Genomic DNA, 21,411 nt, shown 5'->3' with positions numbered 1-21,411 from the left:
TAGAACATACTCGTATTACGTGTTTCCATAATAGACAAAAACCAGAGGGAGACTTTGTACAAAAGTCGATTGCTTAGGTACCTCTGTCCCATTCGTGTTTCAACCGTGAAGCAGCTGTGTTTGCATGGCTGTGTTTCGGTTTGAAGGGTGGGATATGGCGTGAATTTACTGGGTACAGAGGAATAACACCTGAGTCCTCAGGGATGGCAACGCATGGGGGGTATCATGGGCGAAACAATACTCTGCTATGTCCATGGTACTGCTCATGTCTATAGGCGACGGTTACCACTTTCCATCAGGTGGGCCGTCAGCTTATTTGCCATTCTAAGTTGTATAAAAAAAAACTAAAACAGTCAACTGTAAAATTACATATTGCTGTTACAATTCCCCTCAGGTGGACCGTCCGCATGTTTGCCATTCAAGTCACGAAAAAATATTAATGCTCGCACTTGTTAATGATGAGATGAAGTCCACCGACTGAGATAAACACAGAGCATATGGCGCGAGAGTGGTGGTTTCCGCCGAAAAAACCGCACCTGCCTCGACAGCTGCCATCCGAAATATGCACAGGACGGAACGCGTTCGAATTCAGGAGGTTTGTTGCTAGGTGACAAAGGTACAGCGATAAAGTATTTTGTAATAGGACTAAAGTTTACGTTAGCCTGGGATAAGTTTTATACTTTTTTAAATAATAATAATAAATTAAAAGCCGGACAAGAGCGAGTTAAACTCGCGTAGAAAAAGTAATGGCGTAGGGTCCGTCCGTTGATTATTAACGTCCAATAAATTTTAAATCTGACCCAAATTTGTTTGTGGACCTATTTTCTATATTTTTCTAAAATTTTAGGTTCACTAGTTTCGTAGATACGGGACGGGGATGGTAAATTTTCGCCTATTTTCTTAAATAAGTTCAAAATTATTTATCATAAAATTATAAAAAAGGCTTAGTTTGATAGTTTTTTTTTTTTTTTATTTCTAATTTATCCCCTAAAATTTGAAGGATTTATGTAAACAGATGTTTAAAATTCATTATTTACGTCACATCGTCGATCGTCCTACCTTTAGATCACAGACTCACAAAACACATGTGTACCAAAATTTAACTCAATCGATCCAGTAGTTTCGATGCAAATTAGCTATAACAGACACGCGAGTAAGGGTTCCGTTTTTTCCTTTTGGGTTACGGAACGCTTAAAGCTACACAATCTCATAATTTTCCTAGTTCTCAAGCTAAATTACCACTAAAACTCATCTAATTTCTTATAGGAATAAAATAACAAAAACTCAAAACACATGCTATAGCAAATTGAACATCTTAAAATATGGACAAGGATATATATTATAAAAGTCTGTACCCGTTGATTGTTGAATAGCGAAAAATATTAATAAACATTCTTTATAAATTCAAACCTAGATCACGATATTAGGTGTCGAAACAATTGGCCTACGTAATAGTAACAACGCTGAAACTAAGCGGCGATTACAATGGGAGCACATTTAATTGAGTCTAGCACCATTATTGCATTGCGTATGATACGATCACCTTTCACCCGGATTTATTTGACACGGTCGATAAATATGTTGAAAACGGAATAGATTTATTTTGCACAACGAAACGCAACCCATAACTCCGGCTGAGTCCAATCAATTGTGACGTCATATGCGGTGTACTAAAGAAAGAAAAATGGAATGGCCCTTAAAACAATATAATAATAATAATAACGCCGGTTTCTCTCCCTGGGGCCCTGAACCTCGGCCGACTGTGCTTCTGCCGGGGGTTAATTGCCATCTCCTCTCCTTATGAGGGGAGAGGAGAATTTTTATAAAGTTTAAAAAAATAATACTAATATTTGTTTATTGAGTTTTTAAAAAATAAAAAAAGATAGGCATAGTCATTATGTTGTGTACAATATAAAATTAATAATAACAGTCCAAAAAAGCGATCTCATAGAAACTGAAAAATTATGAAAAACAATGTTAATAAAACCGAATATGTACCAAAAGAACAACAAATAAAACAAAATAAAAATGAGATTATCATAGTACGAAGAAAAAAAAAATTATAACCGATGGCGAAGAACAAATTAAAGATGGTACATTGGACTGGAGCAAATAAAGACATGAAAAACGTTACTGTTGTTAAGGTCTTTGGAAGTATCTTATGATTTTAATGCTGTTATAAATATATGCAAATGAAACATCAGTTTTTTTATTTCCATTAGATAAATCGACACGAAAATTACAGGTGTATTTATTCATTTCTAACCTAAGTTGCCATCCATCAAACCTCTTTCAACTAAATACCTCAACGATCGAGGAATTTATGAATGACATAATAGCATTATAAATTCAATTCTATATACAGGTTTATTTATGATCGAAGCATAACAGGATATAGATAATACTAGGGTATTATTGAGGTGAGAAACGCATATTGCGATCGAGCATAACTTGCTTATTGCAATATCAAGAGGTCAGATATATTTCGCAAAAGATGTCATAGGCCATGTCACATATTTAGTTTGCAACAGTTAAGGCTAAATACTAGAAACATTATGTTCGAAATATAAAGTTTAATCTTTGAATAAAGCGCTGGTATCCGACACAGATGATTACCCAAAAGTGTAGCAATATATCGAACTATCTTATACAGCTTATAAATTGTAAATTAATTTGAAATGTAACACTGTCTGATTGCTTCATTAATATATTCAATGTAAAAGTCGGAGCAATCAACTTATTTCGTTCAATAACAACAAGTGCCAACAATTTTATCAATTGGTCAACTAACTAGGATATGGTAACCCGGTTTCAAGACCTGTATGGTCCTAGTCTGCTGAGAATAATAAGAACCAGAAGAGTTACTAAATCATGAACACTCAGATTGAATCACTGAATAGTTTTTAAATGTTTCACATTTAAAAACTATTCAGGAACTTCCAAAGATTTCATCTCAATAGAAGAATCGAAGGAAGTGTTTCTGCAATACGCGATACAGATTCAATTATCTTATCAGATAGGATACAACAATCTCAATTATATATTGAATAATATGCTATTAGTATGTCATAATCGAACGGCCGACGTGCAATATCTTTAATTGCGCAAGTTATCGCCCCCTATCTCCTACATAAACTTCTCTCAACAAAAATTTATTGCATCTGTCCAGTTTTATGAATGTGCGGAGCTGCGGACGTTGGGTTCATAAAATAGTAATTTTTTCATATGACGATTGCGGACGGTTCGTTTAAGATGGTATGACAACGTTATATTATCATGATTGCAAGACAAGCTCATGACAAATTTGTTTAGCTCTTAAGTCTATTAAGTAGTGGCTTGCGTAAGAACTACAGTTTTTCTCATTTCTGCCAGCAATGCGTATTTCAGTTTAAAAGATAGAGACAATTACTGAATTGATCAATCATATTCGATAACAAACATGTTACGTCTCTTTTTTGACAAATCATCTTAGTACTCAGAGAGATGCCAACGTATGGGGATAACATGGGCGTTATAATATCATGTCTGTAGGCAATAGCAATTCTTACATTTTTAAATTCTTACAACTGTAAGAAACGGTTGGACAAATCCCAACATCATTTGATCACATGCTGATAATAAATCGCAATCAACAAATGCTTTCATAGTAGCGTTCACTTTCTGCATATGCTGAGGCCCTAATAGATGCAGTTGGGTGCACCGCCGGTGCTTCCATTTGTTCCGACTCACTTTCTGCATAATAAAGCGATTTGTGGGCGGGTGCAGCGTTGTGCAACGCGTCATTAGTGGCGTGCACTTCTCACGGAGCGAGTCGCCTGTTGCATCGCGCTGGCGCAACGGGGCCGAGAGCGAAACACCATCGCCGTGGAACCAGTTGCGTAACAGATCGATGACCGACTAAAAGCGAAAAGGCGTCCTTGGCAGTGAATCAAGCGCGCGTCCGTCACGCCGCGCTGGTAATTATTCATAAGTTGTTACACAAGAGTACCCCGTCAGAGCCTAGTCCGCCGGCCACTGGCCGCGTCGCCTCGTCGTCGCCCGCCCGGCCGATCGCTATCAACGCTATCGATCGATCACGCTCTTGGTAACAGGATGCGCATCTCACGCCATCCATCAACTCGGCGGTATTTTTTTTTTTTTTTCTTTATTTTTATTTGCATAACTTACAGCACACAAACAAAAGACACAAAAGCAATGTGAAAAAAGATAAAAAGATACATGTACAAAAGATTAAAAAAAAAAAAAAACCAAAAACAAAATCAGAATGCATAATAAATTTTTTTTTCTTCATGCGTGTGCCACAGTAATGCAAAATGGCCACAACTCAGCTTTTTGCTTTGCCCTAAAAAGAGCAAAACACTGATATTCTGTTGTGGCCAAAAGTGAGCCGCGAAATACCACTAAAAAAAAATAATAAAAAAGAAAGAAATATAGATTGTGCGTTCGTTATACTCGCTATTTAGAAGAAGGGTAGTCAGAAGTTAATTTCTATCAGTTTCAAGCACTCAAAACAAAATGAATACCTAAATTATACAAATACAACTAGTTACATAAAAGCATATTAAAGAGGCAACAGCAGGCATGCCCATCGCCAGACAGCGATCCCTCCCAGACAACCCAAGGATGGAGAGAATTAAATTGTGTCTGTTAAAGGTGTGACAGAAAAGTAATAAGACTAAAATATGAGAGAAAAAATGGGTAAGAATCAATTTAAACACAGTATAAACAATATAAATAAAATAGACTTACATATAATCATAATAATAATTAAATCCTTATAATATACTAAAAAGATAAACGCAAATAAATAATACATATGTGTATATGAGTATGCATATATTGGTGTATTAAGTACTACGACGGAGAAGAATAAAAATGTACTGTACAAAGGGAGACAGCTTCCGCCACCGATTTTTGTTTTTCTAATAGCATTTCTTTAATATTTTTCCTAAACGTATGTAAAGATGTCATTATTCTGAGGGGCGGTGGGATATTATTCCAACATTTCGTGGCCTGATAGCGAAAGCTGCCGGTAAATGCCACAGTTTTATGACATTGAAGTGACAGTGGTGGTCGCACTGATCTAGAATAATACCTATCATAAAAAGTGGAGAACTTCAACTTACTGTGAAGATATTCCGGATTTTTAAATTTCATTACACCAAATAACAAAGTAGCTAAATGTAATTGTCGCCGGGATTCCATATTAAGCATAGACGCCATATTCAAGTAGGGTGAAATGTGACTACGAGGAGAAATGTTGAAAGAAAACCTACAACAGGCGTTTTGAACTTTTTGTATCAGCCGCTGCGTTTTACGAAGTAAACGAGGGCCGTACACTAGGTCACCATAATTGAATCTAGATAAAACTAAGGACTCGCATAAAGTGATGCGAACTTTAACCGATAACAAATGGCGAATTCTGTATAAAATTTTTAGACGATAGAAACAATTCTTAACCACATTCGAAATATGGCTTTCGAACCTTAATTGTTCATCAAATATAACACCTAAATTTTTAGCTTCCTTCACGCGTTCTATATTCCTGCCCAAGATACATAAAGATGGATTATTGTTTAAGATATTAACCACTTGTTTCTTGGTTCCTAAAATCATCCATTTTGATTTATCTGGATTAAGTACTAAGGAGTTTTTGCTTGACCACTCTGCGATTTTATCCATATCTTCATTTATCATTGACACGGCATACGGAATATTTTCAGGTGATTCAGATATATATAACTGAACGTCATCAGCATAACAGTGATATCTACAGTACTTTATCACATTAACAAGATCAGTACAATATAATGAAAACAGTAACGGCCCCAGGATAGAGCCCTGAGGGACACCACAATCAACCAATTTAGATTCAGAAATTAAGTAATGTCCATTGGCTTTAACAAGTTTAACTGATTGACGTCTACCTTTTAAATAGCTTTCGAACCATCCAATCGAAAGAGGATCTACACCGTAATAAGACAACTTAGAGAGTAAAAGCGAAAATCAATAGCGCCAAGATAGTACCACAACCATTATCCTCTGCAGATAATATATTGTCAGTAACATCTAGTAGTGCTGTTACTGTACCCCGCCCCTTACGAAACCCTGACTGAAATTCTGGTAGAATGTTGTTCGATTCCACATATTTCACTAACTGTTTATGTACGACCTTCTCCAAGATTTTCGATAAAAAAGGCAAGATACTTATAGGCCTGAGATCTTTAAATTCAGTTGGTTCAGTAACTTTGGGCAATGGGGTAACCAACGCTTCTTTCCATTGTTGGGGGACGGCATTATTGAGGATGGACTTATTAATAATGGCTGTAATAATTTTTAGTGTTCGAGGAAGAGTAAGCAGTATCATATCTCTATTAATGGCGTCTGACCCAAGCGAATTTGACTTTAAAGATGTTATATAAGTAGCAACTTCGCTTTCGTGTACAGGTTGCAACCTAAAAGATTTATTATTATTTGAGAACTGATGATTTTTAAAAAAGTCTATAACAGAATTAGGGACAGTGCGTATATTAGGAATATTAAGAAAATGAGAGTTAATTGCATCAGGATTATCAAAAGACGAAGGAGAGAATCACTCTTGCCGGGATCAACTAATATTTTATTTTTAAGAGCTTTCCAGAAACTCTTACTATTGTCAATTTGAGAATTTAGATAATAATTAAAATATGCTTTCTTTTCATTAGCTATACTACTCTTCACTAACTTCTTCAAAACTAGGTAATAACTTTTATGGACCTCTGAACCTGACCGTCTATATTTATCGTATGCAGCATTACGTAAATCCATCATCCGCCTACAGTTGTCAGTAACCCATGGCAAAGACTTATTATCCTTAATGACTCGTGTTTTAACTGGAGCATATTTATCATACAATGATTTAATCGTTGTATTAAATCTATCAACCATAGCATCGACAGACGGAAGCTCGCCAATACCTTCCCAATCAATAGAATTTAAATCGCGATTAAAGTTGTCAAAATCAATATTCTTTATGGGTCTATAAGTAATAACTCTGGGTGAGGATTTTGTTTTTTTCAAGGAGAGTACCACGTTAATCATAGCATGTCCAAGTGAGTCTTGTATGGTATTAACAGAGACTTCACGGACTACGGCATTTGTACATACTAAATCTATTAGAGTTTCTGTTTCTGTTGAAAAATGGGTAGGTTCATTAACTACTTGCTTAAGATCAGTGTAATGCAGAAACTGAATTATTTTTGAAGTATTACAGTACAATGTGTCCAACATATTAACATTAAAGTCACCTAGCAATACGACATAATCATGGTTGGAGAAACACGAAATTGACTCCGTCAAGGAATCCAAAAAGATATCTAAATTGACCCATTGTGGTCTGTAAGCGGTTCCTATAAGAATTTTATATCCATTAACGCACATAGATAGCCACATTTGTTCAATATCTGCTTCCGGATGCTTAAGAATACGTACACGGAGTTCACGCTTGACGTAAAATGCTACACCTCCTCCTCGGCCGCCACGCATTCTCGTAGGGCGAGGAGTACTAAGCAGTCGGTAATTAGGTACAGCGGGTGCGCATCCCTCCTGGCCCGGTCGCAGCCAAGTTTCATTTATTGCGACTATGTCAGCATTATACTGTGTCATAGCCACTTGGAAATTATCATGACCTGTATTTAACGAGCCGGCATTGTAAAGACCTAATTTGAGGTATTTATTATTAGGGATTAGGCCGAGTACGGTACAAAAAGATAAATACATAAATAAAATAAGGGTATTTGAGTATAAATAATATAATGATTAATTTGCTGATATGTGGGTATTTCTGTAAATATATGTAAATAAATAAATACTCACATAGTAGGTAAGTGACTGTTAGGGATGCCATTCGACGAGTGACAGTAATACATGTGTGCTTGCTGTTACATTTAAGCATAGTAAAAAGTTAGTGTGGAATATAATATCAGGTAATACAAACGAGAGCGCACGATACATCAGGAGCAACATTGTACTGTGATGGTTTCCTTCCCTATAATTTTGCATTGCTGTTACAGTATACATTATTGCGGTATATTTGTAAGAAGTAAAAAACGATAAAAGTAAGATTTTTGTCAGGATTACATATATAGTATTGTCACAAATATATAAGAAATAATAGATTAACAAATAACATGATGGTTTTTGATATATATACATGTTTGTGACATAATTGGCATAACACACATTCTGATAACAAATAATAATAAATAATAACAGATCAATCGGTAAATAAAAAATAAAAAAATATCCATATCCTCTCTTAAATTTCCTTTTTATGAGATTAAAGTAAATAGTCGTAAATATAATTATCAAAAAGAATATAATGTGCCGACATATAGTGTATTTAAATAGCTGCATCACACATATGTAGATATTTATTTCGTCTATTGTAACAGCTCTAAGAGGTAGTAAATTAAACAATTCACAAGTATAACAGAAGCATTGATTTATAAGCAAGCATATTTTAAAACATGTTATTATAACTTTGTAAGAAATTGGCGAATAAAATATTAGTAAGATAATGATTACGAGCATGTAGCATTTCACGGTGCATTTATACAGTCGGCGTATATAATGAGGTAAAATATTAGCTACTACAATAATAGTACTAAGTAGATTAAAGCGATTGAATTCATAATTATAATAAGTACATATAATTTGTTTATTAGGGCCTGTTATGACTGTGTAATAAAAATCATAAAAACTTAATATCAAAATTTGTAAATTTATAAATATGTGGCAGTCAATAATACAAATAAATGGCCTGAAAATATTAATATTAACCCCCTCCGCCACCGCACAGAACAAGTAGCTATACAATAATTCAATGCTAAAATGACCAATAATTGTATTATTACTAGATTTTAATTGAACTAACATTGTCCTGTCCAAAAACCCTCACAAGATCAAGTACTGAGCCGATACGGTGACGAACAGTACCATTTTCATTATTATGACGCACAAAAATTTTACCGTTTCTAGTCCAAACAAACCTCCAACCACACCGCTTAGCGACATCACGGGCCTGATGAAACACATAACGGTTAATTCTAGTAAGTCTCTCATTTACATAGAATCTACAAGATGGGCCAGGAAGGCCAGCGTCCCCGGTGGTGGCACCGCGGCGTATACGGGCTTCGTGAAGGAACTGATCACGCAGAGTACGCCTGGCCAACCGAACCACGATAAGCCGGGGCCGTAGTTGGTGTGTGGGTCCATCAGAGGTCCTCAGCACCGACCCCACTCGTGATGCACTAACCACATCCTCCTCAGACAGTTTAATTCCTAATTTAGTTGCCAGCGTTAGTGTAACATGTGTCACATTTTCACCTTTCTGCTCCGGGACACCAGATATTTCAATGTCATTGAGAAGGAGTTCCTGGTCCCGATCATTTAGTTCTGCTTTAAGCTGCTCAATAGCCTTCATCAGCGTATCCTCACATGGTGTAGCACTCGAGCTACCCTCGCAGATCTGACGTTCTAAATTGTCAACACGAATAGACAGTCGATCAACGCGGGCATTGCAATTATCCAGCCCTGTCGACAACTTAGCCATATTCTCATTGAGTAATTGCATTTGGATTCGTGATGCAGACAACTCTTCTCTGAAACGACGTATCTCGAGCGCCAGCATCTGTGTGTCCGTTATATCATCCAAATCCCCGCGCATAGGGGCATCCGACACGATAGACATGTTGAGCTGATCCACTGGACTGACTGCGGCAGCTCCTCTACGAGTCATAACCCCTTGAGTCACAGTACGAACTGGCGTATCAGTATTGTCAGTTTTAGGCTGTTTACTGACACATAAGGGGCACTTCCATGCGGCACGATGCTCGTGTGACATGGCATTGCAGAATGATTTCTCGGCCACATCAGCACAATGGAGATCGTAAGCTTGTTTACAGATGCTGCAGCTCAAAAACAGATTATTCTCGATTTTCTTAAAACATCCAGCACATCGCATCACTCCAGAAGACATCCCGACAGTAAATTGGTGCCGAAGCTATAATGCTAGAAAATGCGGTTAAGCAATCAGAAGAGGCCGAACAAACTCCGATATTGATAGAAGTACGTTCACAAAATAGAAAGCTGCACAATATTTCGCGTTGTGTGATGACAAACTGTCGCGATAGGTTGTTTACACTTTCAACAATTAATAAACTTTTGAAATTGTGAACATAAAATACGTATAATGATTAACTGTGTAGGTAGGTAGTTGCGGTCTATGACTTGTATACTTATTCCACTCACTTTACACTTGAACTACTACGTATATAGTCGTACTATTTACACTAATTTGAAGCAATATAATCGAGTAACAAATTAATATATATCTTATTTACTGCACTCTAGGTATATTTATTTATTATTTAAAAAAACTGTTAAGACGTTCAAAACATGTCCAATCCCTTTGACAGCTCGGACTACCCTGACTATTTCTTAATCGCACCTCGAGATAAAGATAAAGCATAACTAACTATATTAAAGCGTTTAATGCACGGAATGCGACCGTACTGTAATAAATGTGACTCATGTCATAAAAGTTTTAGGTTTGCACGGTGGATCGCGTGTTTACGCTATAAATACTATGCCCTTGCGGCGCCGGCGTCTGGACAAAAATGGCATGAGCAGGCAGCGATTATGGGCAGGCACCTCTCCATGGTATCGCAGAACTATGTTAGAAACAGAACGGTATGTGAGCGCCCGATTTAGTTGGGAGTTTGCGATTGATTTCACGCAACCACTCGGCGCGTCCATCTGTCAAGTTAGTATGCCAGGTTTAAAACTTTTTGTTGTTTTTAGATTCATGTTTCATTGAAGTGTTAAATTTCACTGCTAGAACACTCCCTCTTAAGTTCAATGACTTCGATTTCACCCCGTAGATATCATGCTTATTTGAACTAGCTAGAATACAGATGTATGTATGTATGTATTTATTTGTATGTATACCAGAGAGAAACTTTGCACAAAAGTCGTTTGCATGAGCACCTCTTTTTTTTTATACCACTGAGGTGGCAAACAAGCATACGGCCCACCTGATGGTAAGCGGTTACCGTAGCCTATGAACGCCTGCAATACCAGAGGTATTACGCGCGCGTTGCCGACCCTGAAGAAACCTTTTTATCCCCCTTTTGAAGAACCCCATGCTGTCTCTTGGGAAAACCTCGGCAGGGAGCTCATTCCATAACCTGAGTGTTCGTGGGAGAAAACATCTCTGAAACCGCGTTGTACGCGACCATTTAGACTGTAAGGTTCTATTCGTGTTTCTATCGTGAAGCAGTTGTGTTTGGTTGGCTATGTTTTGGCTTGAAGGGTGGGATATGGTAGTGAATTTACACAGTACAGAGGAATAACATCTGAGTCCTTAGGAATGGCAACGCATGGGGAGTATTATGGGCGAAATAGTATACTCTGTTCATGTCTATAGGCGACGATTACCACTTTCCATCAGGTGAGCCGTCAGCTTGTTTGCCATTCTTAGTTGCATTAAAAAAAAAATGTTCATTTAACTATAGTTGAAGCAAGTAGTTGTTTGTTAGAGCAAAACTATAGCCCGACAATCGTCCCTTGTCTACGAGCAGTGACCTCGCGAATAATGTAAGAAACTCAAACGGCGGGTCTGCGGCCGAGGGACGGAAGTTGTAAAACTTTACTACTGTTGTCGTTCCCTCGCGTTCGTTCGATTTATAGAAAGGTTTATTACAGCTCCCTGCGTTGTGCCTACATGCAAACGGGCCCCGGTAAGCGGGGTCAGCCGACTGACTGTTGCAACCATTAACGAGAGCAATGAGTACCCCTCGAGTGGGGTGACTGCAGCTTGTATTCAAATTTAAATCGTGAATAAGTCATTTAAATTTAACGCAATTTACTATACAATTGGTTTAGGGAATGTCTTCGCACGAAAGGCGCTAGTATAAATTTATTGTTTCGACAAAAGATAAAGCAATAAATGTTGATTGTTCTTTTGTTTAATTTGTTTTGTTTTATTGCCCAGTAGCCGTAATCGTGGATCTGTATTGGCCAAGATCAGATTTCGTGCGTTTACACAACGTAAATGGATGGGACGCGCAGAAATACATCACCAGAGACGTTATCAACAATGTTATCTTTACGATCAGCGCGTGCGCAGAGAGGAACAGCAACGATGACAGATACGCCAGAATTGCTCAACTTCGCACTCTTTTCAATATATATATATAAAGATATTTATTATATTAAATCAAATTCAATTACAAGCAGATTATCTTCCACAAAAAAAAACACACACACACTGACTTTAGTGATGGCATAATCAATTATTTTGATGAAAACTATTAAACCAATTTTGATAAAATTTCTATAGAACCAATGTAATAGTATATCAATCTTTTTTCTTAAAGAAGGTTCTAAGAAAAAAAAATACAACCTAAATGAGAACCTCCTACTTTTTCCTTGAAATCGATTGAAAGTTATATATGATATATATGAAGCCTTATACAATGGTTTCATTGTGGAGAATTTAAACAATTTCATATTTTTTCCGGCTTTCCTTTCAGCAGCGTTAATATATGAAAATAGGGGACACGTGTATAGTTTTATTTACCGGATACAATCACAACACTTAATTCAATAATAGAAATAAGACACACGTGAGAGATTGTAGATTACCGTAACTGCATAGTATTCAGTCGGTGATGTTTGTTTGCCACCACTGTTAACAAAAATAATACGCCGATAGATGGCATCGGTTCACGACATAGCATTGGAAAAAACACAAATCGAATTACTAACTAAATAAAATAATTGTAAAAGCTAGAAAATTGAAATTTTAACTACAAATCCTTTTGAGACATAGTATCTTCTAAGAATATTTTTTTTTAAAATACCATGCGAATAGGAGTAGATAAGCCACGGTAAATAGCTCATCGATAAATTACTGTTTTATCTATAAAACCGCCATACTTAATAAGTCATATATAATTTGTATTATTCTTCAAATAGTGCAATAAAGTGTAAATAAAGGACGATTTTCTAATAAATACACGCGAACCCAAGCCGGGATGTTTGAGTAGAGCTGACTCACCAACGTCATGGAATATATCGTATCATTAATTAATTAATATGCAATGTTTATCGACCCTATTAATATGAATATTTACAATGTCCCACAATAATAATCGGGGCGTATTGTGAGTGATCGATCGATGAGACAGAATTTTCCAAGGAAAACAACCAAAACAACAACTGCATCGAATAAATAAATAAGCTGGTACAATGTGCATTATTTTAAGCGATTTCCAAAAGGAGGAGACTTTAAGTTCGTCTGATTCTTTTTGTGGTTGTTACGTGAATGTGCCACCAATTTTGATACCATTTTCATAAACGATTTTTAGGTGGTTGGTCACTGAATAAAATTAGACAGGAAATACTAGATGGCGCTAGTATCAATACTTGTGGTTATTGTTGATTATATTTTGTAATTAAGGAGAATTTAAAATAAAATTTCTAAATTGGCGAGTTGTTTCATTTTGTACTGGTATATTTATTTCAATTTTTGTCTTTATCCTCTTGTATTGTACATTTTTGTAAAAACAAAACACATACTAACAACAACCATTTCAATAGTGAATTATATAATTTATTTTAGAAAAGATTACATATTATCTGTTACTTCACATTCATAACTAATAATAAAAAGCACTCACTAATTTAGAAATTTTATTTTATATTATCTTTAATTCCAAAATAATCAAGAAAAATGTCTATTCCAGCGCCATCTATCACCTTAATCGATAAGGTTTACTTCCGTCTTGGTACCATATCAATTGAATCTTCTTTGCGTTCTAAATTCAATGATATTTCCAAATGAACAAAAATGCACGCCCAAGATTATCCGTCGTCGTATGATGAAAGCAGCACCAGCATAAACTAACATTTTTGGTAATATAACATATTTGATATCTATCTTTCGTCCTCAAGCTATAATATATTAAACAGGCAGCGACATTACAAGTGTAATCTAGTACATTTATTTGTCGAAGTTATTAGAGCAAGCGCCCGCGCCGGCCGGGGGCGTGGTCGCGCAAGTGAGATATACTGACGTGTTTTATTGAGATAATTATCGTACAACCCATTTAATATATATTTATAGATTTGTTTGACAACGCCTCCGTTATTGAGGACACGTGTACTAAAAACACAATTAATACAATGTGACGTGTATTTTTATGTTCTTTTAATTATCATTTTATGCAATTTCACCACTTTCATTGATGTAGTAGGTATGTAGGGATAATGAAATAAATATATTTAATAGTAGCAGCAGTTATATAAGAAAATACATCGTAAATTATTAATTAATTAATTTTAACGACATTTAACCTGTGTTTTTACATTCATTAATTATCTAGGTTGTAAGTAATTCAAATTTTGTTAATTATGTGGTAGCTTTAAATTAGCTTATTATTGTCATGTATAGTTAATTATTAAGCTATTAGAGCTATAAGCTTTCCTCGAAAATAATAAATAAATAAAAAAAAAACAATTTATTAACACGTGCCATGACACACAGATGAAAAAACGTGTTTATACTGTAAATATATCACAAACGGATTTCCTTATCTTTAACCATATTAGTCGTCCTACCCTTCATTCAGTAATTAATTTTACATAATCGAGTTATTGATTGGATTAATATGCGAGATAAGTATCTGCTGAGTTGAGACCAATTAGGTTGCTCTTAGTGCAATATGAACGAAGGAGTTTGTTTTGACCTAAATGACTTTAAATGTGACATTCAAAGTCATGTAACTTTGTTTAGATATAACGAGGTTAGGTGAAAGGACGAAAATTAATTTTCAGTTGTGTGCTGTGCCAACAATTTCGTCTTCGTATTGACCTGTCCTTTTCCATCCCAATGAATGAATGCTAATAAACTGTATGACTATTGATCGATGCATTGAAGCTAAAGAAGTCAAACTTATAGAAAAGTAGTATATTAATTTTAAAGTTTACAAATAATTACTAATTATTTACCAGAGGGAGACTTTGTACAAAAGTCGTTTGCTTGGGCACCTTTGTCCCATTTGTGTTTCTACCGTGAAGCAGTTGTGTTTCGGTTTGAAGGATGGGATATGGCAGTGAATTTACAGGGTACAGAGGAATAACATCTGAGTCCTCAGGAATGGCAAGGCATGGTGGGTATCATGGGCGAAACAGTATACTCTGTTATGTCCATGGTACTACTCATCTCTATAGGCGACCGTTACCACTTTCCATCAGGTAGACCGTCAGCTTGATTGCTATTTTAAGTTGCATAAAAAACTTAGATCTAACCAGAAGACACACGGTTGTATCAGACTGGTTAATTATATCCTAACTTTGAAGATAGGATACTTTATTTACTAATTACCACAAGCAAAGCCACGGGTTATAGCTAACCCTGTTAGTATAATAAAAGCGAAAGTTTGTAACGATCGATGGATGGATGGATATTTGTTACTCTTTCATGCAAAAACTACTAAACAGATTTGAATGAAATTTGGCACACAGACAGGTTATATCCTAACTTAGCACACAGGATACTTTATGTACTGATTCACGCGGGTGGAGACGCGGGATAGAACTAGTAAGTAATATATATGTACGTCCAATGATGGCAAAATATTGTGCTGTACTTAATTGACAATAAATGATACAAAGAATAGTTATGCAAATATTTATTTATTGACTTCTCTAGTTAGTTAACTCAGCTACTTTTGAAAGCACTTTCATAAAACACCGGATTGGTTTCCTGCAGTGCAGATATGTAATCGTATAATAAGTGTCGAATCATTTGCGTTATGCACACTGCAGCATTCCAAAGGACCAGAATCTGCTGAGAAAATTCCTATTGCGGGTACACGGCGGATACATGTTTGAATACAAAATAATTTTATTGCGGGCGTGTCGCGGTGCAAACATGCAAATTAGATTAATTAAAATTCCCGCAGCGGGTGCAGAGCACTGCCGAGTGACGCGGGGGGCGAGGGGGCGCAGGGGACGTCGGGGGACAGGGTATCGCGCAATCGGCGCACGGGACGAGAGCACCTGCCGGGTGTGCGCGTGCGCACAGCTGGCGCCGACAGATACTTGGAATAAAAAGAAAATCTCAAAACCTGTAGAGAAATATTATATTGTAACCTTATTTAAACGTTTAATAATATATTTAATAAATTAATTTCAATCATAGATAATAGAAACCTACGTTAAGATATTTCATGTTCGGCGTCTAATTGAAAATTAAACTGAATCGTAACAACAAAGATAAACTTACAAATTTTTATCGGTCACCCTTTTAGATTATGTTTAAAACTTACAAGTCCTTTATTTCGTACCTACAACCAAGTTATCTTTAAAAGTTATATTCTTGTTTTAAAATTAGTTTATCAGTGTATGTATCAAACAGTAATGTTGGCAAATAAATAAGTACATCTTAAATATGTCAACTGCCAACCCTATTAAGTAATATCTCAGTGTATTTCTATTTTGAACAATGTCAATAACGGAAACAGCCACTAATTGATTAAATGACTGGGTATAGGTATTCAATAAACAATGGAATAATAGTCTACAGATTACAATTAGGGTTGTCATATCTTATAGACGGAACAAACATGCGGGATTGGGGGAAAAGGGATTGTTAGTAATGAAGACTAAGGGTCCCATTGCTGGCAATAACAAGTCGACATTCAAGTGGTCCCCTCTGAATACCATTGTACTGAATTCCAGGTCTATTCATCACGATCGACTAACTGACCTGTTTTCATCCTCACCTATCATATCATCCCTCACTAGTGCCCCGCCAGCGTATATGGATAGTGCAGTCGAGGTTACCTTTCCATTTTCAATCATTAAAAAAGTATGTTGGAGATGGTAATAAGCTTAAAATCCCTGATAATCGAATAATATAAAAGAGGAAAAAAAAAAAACTAATAGAACCAAGGAATACTTCTGGAAAATGCAAGCTTATACAGATAGGCATTATATCTAATAAAAGAAATAAGAGGTTATCACAGACACGAAGGAATTACAGAATATTCCTATAGTGAATCATGAACAATGCGCGGGCGCCGGTGTGGAAGCAAAACGAACCATTATTAATAGTGTCGCCTACGCTTCGGCCGCTTTGAAGCACCGCGGCCACCCATAATCGCAAACTACACCGCTTGAAAAAACAGGTTTTATTTGCATTTATGTCAAGTGCACTAGGTGAATAACAATAGCACGGAGCGCCAAGATTTGCAGCATCATTGTCAAAATACGCTTTCGCAACTATTATGGAGACTTGTGCGTGAAGTGATGAGCGTCGCCTAGCCTCATGCTAGGCGAAAACAGCATATGTATAAAGAACGTGAAACATTGCTACTTCCGAAGTATACATACCTGTAACAATATAATAGGTACAGTGCACTATTTACATGGAGACAACGAGAACTGGTATGGAGTTAAATCGGACTATTGTCATCGGCTATTAAGATCCCGTTTCCGATACCTGAGATAACATGCGAGAACGCACTAGCATAACTTTCGAGCATCGACCCAGAAAGAAACGGAAACCAAAGGAGATAGTGGTCAATTAAGCGTAAGAGCTAATTAAGTTAGCATCGAACCACGTTCTTTCGCACCGCGAACAATGTCCCTCGAAAGAAAGCGCCAGTTTCAAGGCCGCCGGCCTACTTACAGATCGATCTCTTAGCACAATGTTGGCGGAAAAGTACCGAGGGGAACAACAACAATGCCGTCGTGTTTGCGATCAACGCTCCCACGTTATTTATTTACCCGAAACCGGCGGTCACTCGTTAGTGGACGACTGAATCGGTGCGCGCACAAAGAGATGCGCGCGCGAGTCGTGCCGCTCGCTACTTTCTCTCGATAACCTTTCCAGGGGCGGGGAATGCGCGCTGCGATCTCGTATCGGCTGACCTCACGAGAGCTCGCCTTCTTTCGATCCGCACTACCGTCCATATGCGGAGGACTCGCTTTCTACTCGTCTCCTAACTCCTAAGCCGTCGCGTTGAGATCTGATACCGGAAAGTAATGTAAGTGGTCGTTAAGAGCGACCCTACCGACCCCCGACATGATTCCGTTAAATTGATTAACAATTGAAATACGAAACCTAAGGTGAGTGATGTATCGATACATTGCGTGTCTCAGAAAACGCTCAGATGTTGCACGTTAATACTAACGACGGAAAGAGCGCAAGGTCGTGCGTTTATTGTGTGTGCAGGCGCAACCATTGTTATCGTGTTACCACAGATGGGAGTTATTATATTTTTTGTAAAGGCATTAGTAAGTAAAAAAGTTTTAATGTTACTTTTATCACACTCGTATTCGTACTCCGATAGACTGGAATAGCCATCATACGTGGTCAATGCTGATGACTGCAACTATTCCTCTTACGGCCGAAACTACACTTGATAAAACAACTAGAGGTAAAAGGTAACATTTATTAGTTGCTGTGTCATTAGCTCCAAACTTAAACCTACATATGTATTCTCAAATTCAAGGGTATCGAATATCAATACAAAGTCACAAACACCACCCACACCTACACATATAGAGCTCCAAAGAATCAGCTCATTCTTTTAAGAAACATATGGAATAAAATACTCTGTTAACATTAAACTAGACTGTGGTAGTTTATAAACAACTTCTAAGCTTTCACCTTCTCCATTAAGTATTTCTGTAATCTAGTAGTACAAATAATCAGTAAGGACAAATCACTTGTACTGATATTAAATACCGCCCATTTCTGGTGTATCATTTACATTTGTGAATGTCGTCTGTAGGTTGATAGCGAATCTCGTATCAATTAATATTTTGTCAACAAGTCAATATTTACGCCTCTGGCGATCTGTACTTTGCAACTAATTGCTGGCTAGCTACTGTATGTCACCTTATAGTTCGTCGTTGGTTATGAAAAATGACGAAGGAGAATATCTCAAGGTCATACACAATTACTGTTTAAAAACGTTAAATTATCGTCGACAGCCAATGATTGATGGAATGATCGCTAATTGGCTATTGCAACTACATAGATAATATGTTTCGCGTTAATTATAGAGATCAGTGTTTGAGATCTCGATTACAGTAGAAGGTATCTCTAGTAAAGATGGATAATGAGGTGTAATAAATCATCGGGATTGACGGACTGAGAGGGAGGCTCAGTGAATGATATCGACGGAAATGGATATTACGATAACGATGCGCCCGCGCAGCAGCCAATGCAGAATTAGTGCGTTGTTAGTAGTCTGCGGGATAGTCACTATTGCACATACAGACATTTTAAATTCCAGCGAAAATACTTGCACGAGGGATTTCGTAAGAAATACGTAAAAGCGCACCAAAAACAAGGGAGCAAAACGTGGTATATCAGTCGCATACGATTTCCGCGTTGTCCTTGGCTGCTCAACATGAGATCCGCATTAGCTGTTCTTTATCTGTGTTCGTTGGCGGTATAAAGCGCAACGCACTAACTGTAAATGGACAATAGCTCGCGGTGCGACATCTCGTATTCCGCCCACCGCGCCGTACGCGCCGCTTCACATCAAAGAGGTCGTAAATTAGCCGCTTATCTCCGCCTAGACGTGGAATAACGGCGATGCGTTTGTAAATGAACAAGACGTTGACCCACGTTAATATATACCGTCTATTAGTAGTCGATCCTTGCCCGTGACCTGTCCCAATATGGGTCACTGCCAGCACCGCCGTAGAATTTTACGATAATCACGGCTTGCTAAACTTCCATTGGCAAAATTTCAAGATCCCGTAGTGGTGTCTGTAGTAAGTCTCACAAAAGACCGCTGAAGTCACGGGTGCACTGTGAATCATCACAGCGCCGTAATTTGGAATGAAATCGCGTTCATTGCGATGACGACTCCCGCGGTGTTCTTTTTCATTTTACGTAATTTGCGCCACAATTTTATTCCCAATCCCCTCGGAGCAGAGTTTACTTTCGATTTCCTGTTCAATGCACTCAGGCGTCTGGACGCTTTATGTGATCTTAAATTTAGAATAACGGAAACTAGCGGCACGCGGGCGGCGGCGACGGTGGCGGCGTTTTGTAGCATTTCTCGTTTGTTTTTCTCGGCCTTCACATGAATGGGATGCCGGGGCGGTCGGTCAACGTTCATTTAAATTTGAGGTGCGGCCACTCCATAATACCGAATGAATTTATAGCTCATTAAGCTTCATAGCGATAATAGAATGCGATGACGAGAATCACCGCACGATTTGTTGAATAAACAGTCAGTTCGTCGAACCGTTTGAGAATAGACCGATGGTCCGATGGATCTCCATTCTGTTCTAATAAGGAAAGTGAAAGCCGTCCCGGTGACAAATTCCCTGGCACGTGTCACGTGTCGCCGCTGTTGTAACACGATCAGTAGGAATGTGCAACGCGCTGCATTGGAAGCCATTGAAACTATTCACATATCAAGAGCATTATTATCGCCTAACGCGTTCTGCCGATCGATTACTGTGATTTTAGCATTTGCATTATTTACCACTTAATTGCGGATATCTTGTTATAGCTCTTATTTCAATAAGATTAAGATGACATTTCCCAAATCTTTCAAATGAAGGAATGTGGATGCGTTTAGTGACTGGCCACATAGTTATTTAGGAGTACGACGCTCGGAATATTAAAATAATATATTTATAGTAAAGGCAGGGTTTAGTTTTAGAATGGTTCATTAATTGTTCGATTTTATACTAACGACTACTTAAGCGGATAGTGTTCGCCGATTGTATCTGGCAAGTAATTATTGCCTTTAGACAGCCAGTGTTAAGTATTTATGCTTGATTTTAATGATCATTTTTATCACCTTGAGTACTCCTACTCAATAATATGTCAGTTTCTACTTTGTCTTAGTATCTATATATTATTATTAATAGTAGGTGTGGTATATTTATTGTTTTACCAGTTTAAGGTTCAAAAACTAATTGTAAAAACAGGAATACTTGTGAAATCGTCTCATTGTCTATTGATATAGGTGCTTTTCTCAGATATGGAAAAAAAAGTATCCTTCAATTTGGTAGTTTCTTAAGCAGATACGTAAGTATCGAAGACTTTCAACTCCAGAGGATAACTTGTGAAAAATTAAATAGGAAGTTATGTATTTTTAATTTCATCCCTCATGACGATATAAACGTTATGTGAAGATTGTTATAAAGATTTTGAAAGTGTAATGTTATTGACAAGTTGTTTTTCTCTATGTTATGTTTTTAAAAGCAATACAATATTTTTTTTATACAACTTAGAATGACAAACAAACGAAAGTGGTAACCGTCGACTATAGACATGAGCAGTACCATGGACATAACAGAGTATACTGTTTCACCCATGCTCAG

General features: G+C 37.1%; 2 protein-coding genes and 1 long non-coding RNA gene across 4 annotated transcripts in view; 1 reads left to right on the top strand and 2 right to left on the bottom strand.

Annotated features, from left to right (window-relative positions):
• LOC113517328 (serine/threonine-protein kinase 17A) overlaps positions 1-21,411 on the bottom strand; it is a 223,888-nt gene that overhangs the window by 9,654 nt on the left and 192,823 nt on the right. The window lies entirely within an intron of this gene.
• LOC128202188 (uncharacterized) lies at positions 3,822-12,127 on the top strand. The gene is made up of 3 exons (XR_008253633.1): positions 3,822-3,956; positions 10,590-10,804; positions 12,035-12,127. It is a non-coding gene; the product is annotated as an uncharacterized LOC128202188 (long non-coding RNA).
• Positions 8,504-10,055, bottom strand: LOC128202184 (uncharacterized). Its single transcript, XM_052901524.1, has one exon. It carries the CDS (start codon positions 10,016-10,018, stop codon positions 8,894-8,896), a length of 1,125 nt encoding a protein of 374 aa, XP_052757484.1. The 5' UTR covers positions 10,019-10,055; the 3' UTR covers positions 8,504-8,893.

This window comes from Galleria mellonella, unplaced genomic scaffold (genome assembly GCF_026898425.1).
Source record: "Galleria mellonella isolate WM207_F2 unplaced genomic scaffold, CSIRO_AGI_GalMel_v1 utg78, whole genome shotgun sequence".
Taxonomy (NCBI): Eukaryota; Metazoa; Arthropoda; class Insecta; order Lepidoptera; family Pyralidae; genus Galleria; species Galleria mellonella.
Note: the sequence above shows the minus strand (reverse complement) of the source record. Positions and strands in the feature narration are given on the sequence as shown.